The following is a 10,000-nucleotide window of genomic DNA, read 5'->3' as shown; positions in this document are numbered from 1 at the left end:
ATAGGTCAGGAGACGACGCAGAGATTCTACAGGATGATCTTAACAAATTTGTTTACATGGTCAGTGAAGTGGCAAATGAACTTTGATATCTCTAAGTGTAGCGTGTTAAACATAGGGCTGCACAATCCCGAAAATAGATACAGCTTAGATAACACGCTTTTAGAGAAACCTGAGTGCGAGAGACTTGGGAGTTCTAGTGAGTCCGGACCTTAAAACCAGGAAACAGTGCATTAGCGCCAGGAATAAAGCAAACAGAGCATTAGGTTTCATTGCTAGGACGGTAACGAATAGAAGTGCAGAGGTAATGATCAAACTCTAGCGATAGTTAGACCCATCCTTGACTATGCGGTACAGTTTTGGTCTCCGTCCTACAGAATGGAGATCAATTCACTAGAATCAGCAGAGAGAAGAATGACCAAAATGATACATGAACTCAGAAATTTGCCTTACGAAGAGAGTCTTAGGGACCATAACTTACACTCTCTGGAAAGACGCAGAGTGCAGGGTGATCCAATAGAGGTGTTGAAGTGGATCAAAGCCTTTAACAAGGGTGATGCAAACAAGATCATCATATTAAAACAACAGAGCAGGACTCGCTGTAATGGTTATAAACTGGACAAATTTATATTTAAGAAGGAAATAGGCAAAACTTGGTTTACTAATAGGGTGGTCGACGAATGGAATAAACTTGGTAACAATGTAGTAAGCGCTGAAACTAACAGTTGTTTTAAGAAACAATTAGACAACTTTAGGGATGGGAATGACAGGTGATGATGGATATGGAGCTGCCTAGTGTAGGCCTTATGGTCTCTTGCAGTCTCCTTCATTCATATGTTCCTTTGTTCTCATATATATATATACATATATATATATATATATATATATATATATATATGTATATATATATATATATGTATATATATGTATATATAAATATATATATACATACATATATATATGTATATATATGTATATATATATATATTTGTGTGTGTATATATATATATTTTGGGAATGGATGCTAAGAGGAGACTGTATGAAGGAGTGATTGTCCCAACAGCACTGTATGGAGCAGAAACATGGAACATAAGAGAGGAAGAGAGAAGGAACTTGAATGTGTTTGAGATGAAGTGTCTGAGAAGTATGATGGGGGTTACTAGGCTTGATAGAGTGAGAAATGAGGAGGTGAGGAGGAGAACAGGGGCGGAAAGGGAGTTGGGAGATAGGGTTGATGAAAGAGTATTAGGATGGTTTGGACACATGGAAAGAATGAGTGAAGAAAGACTAGTAAAAGAAGTATGGAAGGCAGATGTGGAGGGAGTGAACATGAGGGAACGTCCTAGGATGAGATGGATGGATGGGGTGAAGGGGGCTTTGGGGAAGAGGGGAATGTTTGTTGAGGAAGGACGGGAGAGGACAGAAGACAGGGGTGAATGGAGAATGGTTGTATAAGGAAAATGTTGTGATGCATGAGGTGGAATGGACGGGGGAATGGGGGGTGAGGTAGTGTGTGTGAGCAAAAATTTTGACGCAGCCCGAAGGGATTTCTCCCCGTCCTCTCCTTTATATGGGGTGACGGAGAGGGGGGGGGGTCGCCGATTTAATGAAGCGGCCTTGCTGTGGATGTGCTGTGTCCTGCGACACTGCTTCTGACTCAGGGCAGTGGACAAGGTGCAGGGATGACCCGTCATCTAGGAGGTGCTAAGATGGGATGGAGGGTGGAGGGGTGTGGAGTGTTTTCGGGGATGGAATGGGTGGGAATGATTTTATGCCTTGTCCTTTTTGGCTACCTCCCTGGTAAGGGGGAAAAAGCCTTGGTATATGTATGTATGTATATATATATATATATATATATATATATATATATATATATATACATACATGTATATATATATATATATATATATATATATATATATATATATATGTATGTATGTATGTATATATACACGTGGAGTTAAAAACGACAGCATTGTTAAAGTTATTAAATTTTTCCTCGTATTCTCGATTTTCCTGATTAGAGATTTGCCATTAACCGGGTAAATTGAAACTAAGTCACTGTATTCTTCCATTTCTTTTCATTATTTGAGCTCAACGTTTCGTCTTAATGAAGACATTTTCAAGAGTAAACTAAAATAAAATAAAATACATAATTAGAGTAATGTTGACAAAATTACAAATGTTGCATAAATACAGTAATGGTGACAACTGTGTACAAGAACAATACTAGTAAAATATATGAGGGATACAATATAAATACAAATAGATACGATGACAACGGTACAAGAACATAAAATTCAACAAAAGACTAACATTGGTCTTTGGATTACGTGCTGGACTTGTGATCGACAGCTTTTTCCCTCAAGGAAGAGAGCTCAGAGCTCGTATGACCGATCTATGGGTAATGCTGTGACTTTACACACACACACACACACACATCCAACTCCTCGCCCACGAGAGTTAGAGTAACGATTGGAAACGCAGCGATACTGAAATTATATCAGCCCTGGAAAAGATTTGAACCCGGAGCGCTATAGTGACTGTGTGTGTGTGTGTGTGTGTGTGTGTGTGTGTGTGTGTGTGTGTGTGTGTGTGTGTGTGTGTGTGTGTGTGTGTGTGTGTGTGTGTGTGTCATTACTAGAGATTAGAAGAGTATCACCTCACATCTGCAATTAATATCAATATTATAAATTCTACGTTACTGCTAAACTTGTGTACAGTTCTTTTCATGGTAAATCCATGTTCAAATTATATACATGGTAAAAAACTAATGATCAACCGAACATATTCATCGTAAAAAATGACGATGTCTGGATTGGCAGGAGCCTCCAACAAGTTTGTTTGAGTGTTAAATGTTCATTAGAAAAAAAAAAAAAAAAAAAAAAAAAAGTACCGTGCCCAATTAAATTTTTGTAGTCAATCCTTCATTTTTTTCTATTTTCTTCAAATCCATATTATGGATAGAAAACCAATAATTTGGGGTTGACTTTATATAATGATTCAATAATTGCTAATGCCGCGTTTTCCTCACAGAAAAATGTTGTAAATATCAATCTTGAAATATTTGTTTGAACAGGAAATCAGTAGAACACTGCAGATTTGACGTCACAAAGATAAAAAAAAAAGATAAGCAAATGTATTAATAGTTAGGGGAAGACAGAAATTAGGATGAAAAAATGTGAAAGAGAAAAAAAATAAAATATATTGACAAAGATTCCTAGTAAAATATTTTAAAGAACAGGAGATCAAATTAGATTAGATAATACAAAAAAGTTACAAAGATGCCTACTCAACTATGGGGACAAGATATTAAGTGAAATGAAAGAATGAGAAAACAAGAAGGATTGCAAAGGTCACTGCTGAAATATTTGTACGAACAGGGTATTAATTATTATTATAATGGTGGCACAATTGACACCAAAACAAGAGGGGAGAATGAATATAATCCAATAAAGAAATAGATGAGAAAGAAAGAATAAAAATTGTTAAGGGCGAAAGAATGCGACAGAGAGAAAGAATGAAAGGAAGAAGAAGAAAAAAAAAGAGTAAGGTGAAATTTTAATTGTGCACACCTACGTGATATATCAATAGAAAATTAATTATTGTTGTAAATTATAATAGATCAACGTAATATGTGATTTTCTTGGCGGAAATAAATAACAAAAAAATTCCTAAAACGTATTTTCTAACGAACGAATTCGCGGCGGTTGAATGATACGCCATGTTTGTTTTGATAGATGCCGAGGTCGAAGAAATGAAAGGATGATAAATTAGTCTATTCTAACCTAACCTACCTAACCTAACCTAACCTAACCTAACAACCTAAGCCGTCGTCTGATAGCGACTGGACTGGCATGGCGGCTTCGTTCGTTAGTAAATTTGTTTGTAGCAATGTTTTTTGTCTTTTATTTCCACCAAGAAAATCGCACATTACGTTCATGGATTATAATTTACAAATTTGATATTACTTTTCTAATGCTATATCGCCTAGGCGTGCACAACTAAAATAATACCGATGGTGAGAAAGGGTAGAAGAGAAAGGAGGAAAGAAAAAAGGGAAGAAAGGAAGAAAGAAAGAAAGAAAGAAAGAAAGAAAGAAAGAAAGAAAGAAAAGAAAGTAAAAAGAAAGAAAAAAAGAAAAAGAAAGAAAGAAAGAAAAAGAAAGAGAGAAAGAAAGAAAGAAAAATAAATAAATAAATAAATAAATAAATAAATAAATAAAGAAAGAAAGAAAGAAAAAGTTACCATACTGCGTATGATAGTCGATCCCTTTTGCTTTCGTTCTCTATGTATATCTCAGTTTCTAAGAAGCGAAATAAAGTTTTCGGAAATGGACATATTTACATATACGTTGTATGGTTTAGAAGGTTATATTCTATTTGGTGTATAAGAATTCAAGAAGGTATTTAGTGTGCTTTCTTGTGATGTAACAAATAGTGTACGGTTTGTATTAGTGACCATATGGGTTGATTCACACTATCGGTCCGGTCGCGCTCCGCTCCGGTTCCGAGGTATTCAGGGTTGATTCACACTATCGGTCCAGTCGCGCTCCGCTCTCGGTTCTGAGGTATTCACACTATCGGTCCACTCTCGTTCCCGTCATCCCCCCTCCCTCGACACCAGTAGAAGTCTTACCATCAGTTACGAAGGATGCGTGACTTTTCTGACGCCGAGTCGGCAATAATCGCTGTTGCACTTGATGAAGAAGAAGAAGGAAAACAAAATAGAAAAATAAATAGATTGTGGGTTCATCCTATGTTGCAAGATAGGAAGACTGAAGGAGAATTTCATACTCTGTATCCTCGTTTTATTGATGATGAGAGTAAATTCCACATCTATTTCAGAATGAACAAAGGAACATTTGAGAAAATACTATCCAAAATTGAGGATGACCTGAAATGTACAAGAAGATGCTGCACTTCCTGGCACTGATGTGCTTGCACCGTACGTTATAGTGGGAGATGAGGCTTTCCCGCTGAAGAGAAATTTGATGAGGCCCTACCCAGGTTCACAGACTGAACATAAGGTAGAGAAGAGGATTTTCAATTATAGATTATCTAGAGCCAGGAGGATAGTTGAGTGCACATTTGGTATTCTAGTGCAAACCTTCAGAATATATTTAAGGAAACTTAAAGCTATGCCTTCTAACGCTAATACAATCATTACAACAACATGCATACTTCACAATATGATACACCCAAATGCTGTTGCATTACCAGATACTGTTGTCATGCCTCCATCAAACACAGTACGTCCAATTAGAAGAAGAGGGGGAAATGCTACAAAGGAGGCTTTTGGCGTGAGAGAAACACTGAAAGATTATTTCAGCTCCCCAGCTGGTTCAATGCCTTGGCAAAATGATAAAATATAAGTAGACAAACAAACTTGTGTAGGAATATTTGTTGAGTGAGCTAAGGAGATGCATTTCCGCAGTGGAGAATAGGTTGTTATTATACATATGGAATTTCTTTCTTCGGTTAATAATGTGTATTTTTTTTCTCTCAGTACCTTGGCAATATGATAAGTATGCAAACATTATTGTACAGGAAAATTGTTTAGTGAGGATAGGAAATGCATTTCCACAGTAGACATTAGGCTATTGTATGGAATTTCTTACCTTCACAACCCAGCTGCCTGCTTATTTCAACACAGCTTCTTCTTTTCGCCACGTTATCACTGTAGTGCAGCGAAGTCAGGTCATACAGCTCTGGTTTACCTTTTGACCAATTCTATTAGCATTTCATCTGAATCCACAAAATTAAAATAAGTTTTGTAGGTTATATTGTATTCAGTTGGTGCTTATGTATATCCTCGCTGTACGCATTGTCATTGTATCAGTGATAAATAAAAAGAAAACGTATTTCTATCATTTTTCTAACTTTCTCATGATCCCATTGTGGTGTTTCCTTTGGATTATCCATGGTTTGGTAGGACAGAAGGTAACACTACTTACTTATATGAAGGCTGAATCTCGACTGGAGTGGAGCAGGAGGAGCAGGACCGTGACAACTGAGTTCACACTGGCGCTCACGGTTCGGTCACGCTCCGCTCTCGCTCCAGTAAAGATATCTTTTGACGGAACCGTGACCGGAGCGAAACCGGAGCGAGAGCGGAGCGAGAGCGCCAGTGTGAATGCTTCCATTGAAATTAATAAGACAATATTGGACCGGACCGAGAGCGGAGCGCGACCGGACCGATAGTGTGAATCAAGCCTATATGTCGATGTATTGGTTGTTGGCATGTAGTGGTTGTCGACCACCCTGTGAAGGGAAATGTTTTGCTCTCCCCCCTGCTACGTACCGGTTGGACTAGCAACATTGATCTCTTGTTTCTCCAAAATCCAATATCACGCGCCTCGTTTTGTGTCTTCAGGTATTTAAGGGGGGGGGGGGAGCTGTACCAGCGGTGGGCATTGATATAAGGTATCTAAACCTGGGCTTTATATTATACCAAGGATTATTAATTTCCGTCTGGGGTATTGGCTGTTTGTTATTGTGGCAAAGTAGCATACAGTTGATACTTTAGGGTCCCTACGGACCAGAGTCACACATCATTTTGTCTATGATAGAGAAAAAATCTGTTCATAGAGAAATGATGACACTTTTATACTACGACTGTCCCTCCGTTATGCTGTCCCCCAACCCCTTGTTGCTGTCCTGTACCATTTCTCTGAGTATTCATTTTCTGTGGTGGGGGAATTCCCTGTGGTGGGGGAAAAGAATACTGCCACCAAGTATTCCCACTTGGATCGTAAGAGGCGAGAAGAAAGAGACGGGGATTGGGACTAGCCATCCTTCTCCTTGTAGCCCCACAGGGCACATTCCTGAACAAAGAAGAGAAGGCATAAGAGGGTCTGGGAGTTTTCGGACCAGCACCCTAAGGTTTGGGTCTTTTAATATGTGTGGATGGGGTACAGATGAGAGTAAAAGGGAAGAGATAGGTAGCATGTTTGTGAGAAGAATGATGGATATGTTGGCTTTGAGTGAAACTAACTTGAAAGGGAAGGGTGGGTGTAAGTTTGGGATTGTAAATGGGAGGTTATCAGGAGTGAAGAGAGGGCGAGGGAGGGAAGGGGTGGCTATTCTAGTAAGTGAAGAGATAGGTAAACGGGTAGAGGAGTGGAAGATGGTTTCCTCAAAGATAATGTGGATGAAGGTGAAACTGGGAAAGGAGATGTTGGTCTTTGTAAGTGCATATGGGCCTGGCAGTGAGAAGAGTGTAGAAGAAAGGGAGGCCTTTTGGATAGATTTAAATGAGTGCATAGAGGATTTAGGAAGAAATGTCAATGTAATAGTACTGGGAGACCTTAATGCTAGGGTAGGAAATGGTCCAATCGATGGAGTGGTTGGGAAATGTGGAGTTCCAGGAAAGAATTGTAGTGGAGAGTTGATGGTGGAAATGTGTCTAGAAAGAGAGTTGATGATAGCAAATACAGTGTTTCGGAAGAAAGTCAAGCATAAGTACACATGGGATAGGGTGGTGGAGGGAATGGTGGTAGATAGAGCGCTAATGGATTATGTAGTGGTAAATAGGATTATGATAGGAAGAGTTAAGGATGTACATGTGCTAAGGGGAGAGGGTGGGAGAATATCAGATCATTTTTTGGTGGAAGGTAAGTTGAGAGTGGAGGATAGATGGAGAAAGAGGAAAGGGACAAAAGGTAGGGAGGTTCTTAGAGTGAACTCTTTGAATGAAAAGGAAAAGGAGAAGGAGTACGGAAAGAAGCTGAAAGAGGAGTGGGAGGGAGTGAAGGATAGAGTAGAGCTGGGTGTGGAGGAGGAATGGGGATGGTTCAAGGAGGGAGTCATAAAGTGTGCAAGGATGGTGTGTGGAACAAGAAGGACAGGGGGAAATAGAAGAAAGGGTAGTGAATGGTGGGATGAGGAAACAAAGAAGGTTGTAGAAGAGAAGAAGCGAGCTTTCACAGATTGGTTACAATATAAGACGAGGGAGTCATATGAGAGGTACAAAGAAAAGAAAAGAGAAGTAAGGCAAAAAGTAAAGGTTGCAAAGAGGAGAGCAGATGTGAAATGGGGTAAGAGTATGTCAGAAAAATTTGAAAGTAATAAAAAAATGTTTTGGAAAAAAATTAAGAGAGGAAGAGGAGGTGAATCAAGTAGAGAAGAAAAGGTAAAAGGTGCAGATGGAGAGATGATAATGGAAGAGAAGGCAGTAAGGGGAAGATGGGCAGAATATTTTAGGGAGTTGCTAAATGTGAAGGAGGATAGGGAAGGAAAGATAGATCCTGATTGAGAGGACTTGGTGGCAACATTCTTTTCCCACACCAAGGGATAGGCGAAAAAAGGATAGAAATATTCAGAGAAATGGTACAAGGGGTGGGGTGACAGCATAATGGAGGGACAGTCTCAGTATGATAAAAGTATCATCATTTCTCTAAGAACAGAGATTTCCTCCATCGAAGACAAAATTATGTGTGGCTCTGGTCCACAGCACGGCCCATATATACCCTAAAGTATTAACTGTATGCTACTTTGCACAATAACATGAAGCCAATACCCCAGACGGGGTATTTATGAAGTTCATGAAACTTGTTCGAAGCGCAGATGAAGCTGTTTTCGAATGAAACCACATAATATACAGAAAATATTCATGTTTACAATACAATGCATAGAATGACTTAGAAAAATCCTTCTTCAGAACAAAATGCATATATATATATATATATATATATATATATATATATATATATATATATATATATATACACGAGGGGTGAATGAAAAGTATTGAGCCTCGCACAGAAATCTGCGAGATATGCAAATAAAAAAAAAATCCTCGTAGTCTGCCACTATTTCAATGCCTGAATACTAAGTTTGTACATCCTAACCCTTTTTGTTTTGTTTTGGCAGGTTGTTGAATTGAAAGAACTTACGCATTTGCTGGAAATGGAGAAAATCGAGTATCGGGCAGTCATTAAGTATCTGCATCTGAAAGGCATGTCTCCTTCTGAAGTCCATAAGGATATGGTCCAGACCTTAGGGGATGATAGCCCTTCATATGCCACTGTCAAACGCTGGGTTGCTGAATTCAAGCGTGGCAGAGACAGCGTCAAAGATGAACCAAAGTCAGGCAGGCCGTCGGCAGTGACCACACCGGAAAACATTGATCACGTCCTTGAGATGGTGATGGAGGGTAGAAGACTGTCATCTCGTCAGATAGCAACGAGGATGGGCATCTCCCAGGAGCGAGCTGTCAATATTCTGACCAATGAGCTTGGCATGTCGAAGGTCTCGGCTCGCTGGGTGCCTCGTCTTTTGACCCCAGATCAGAAGAGAACACGGCGAACCATGTCTGCTGAAAATCTGGAGCTGTTTGAAGCAGATCCGGAAAATTTTATGGCACGATTTGTTACCATGGATGAGTTCTGGGTCCATCACTACCAGCCAGAGACAAAGGAACAGTCAAAGCAGTGGAAGCATGCCTCTTCTCCCACCCCAAAAAAGGCCAAGGTCACGGTCTCAGCAGGGAAGGTGATGGCGTCTGTTTGTTTTTTTTGGGATGGACGTGGTGTCTTGCTAGTGGACTACCTCTCAAAGGGTCACACAATCACTGGGCAATACTACGCTGATCTACTGAGGGAGCTGCGTAAGAAAATCAGGAGAAAAGGGCAGGAATGCTGACAAAAGGGGTCATGTTCCACCAGGACAATGCTCCGGCACACACCTCGGTAGTGGCGATGGCAACAATCCATGACTGTGGGTTCCAACTCATCCTCCACCCACCCTGCTCACCAGATTCGGCACCCTCCGGCTTCCATCTGTTTCCAAACCAGAAAAAAGATCTGGCTGGATGACGCTACACCACAGATGACGAGGTTATGTACGCTGTGGACACCTACCTCCAAGACCAAGATTCAGAGTTCTACAACTGGGGGGTAAAAGCCCTTCAGCACAGATGGAGGAAGTGTGTGGACTTGCAGGGGGACTATGTTGAAAAATAAAAGATTGGAATAATTGTAGTGGCTATTATTCTCTGGAGG

At 39.9% G+C, this 10,000-nt stretch overlaps 1 protein-coding gene across 1 annotated transcript in view; it reads left to right on the top strand.

The window, feature by feature from the left end:
* The window catches only part of LOC143040780 (histone-lysine N-methyltransferase SETMAR-like), a 25,722-nt gene extending 16,081 nt beyond the window's left edge, over nt 1-9,641 (top strand). Inside the window, exon 2 of the mRNA XM_076212213.1 lies at nt 8,871-9,641. Coding sequence (XP_076068328.1) covers nt 8,871-9,641 — 771 coding nt within the window. The remainder of the gene's footprint in view (nt 1-8,870) is intronic.
* The last annotated feature ends 359 nt before the right edge of the window (nt 9,642-10,000 follow it).

This window comes from Oratosquilla oratoria, chromosome 29, assembly GCF_046742065.1.
Source record: "Oratosquilla oratoria isolate Oo_2021 chromosome 29, ASM4674206v1, whole genome shotgun sequence".
NCBI lineage: Eukaryota > Metazoa > Arthropoda > Malacostraca > Stomatopoda > Squillidae > Oratosquilla > Oratosquilla oratoria.
Note: the sequence above shows the minus strand (reverse complement) of the source record. Positions and strands in the feature narration are given on the sequence as shown.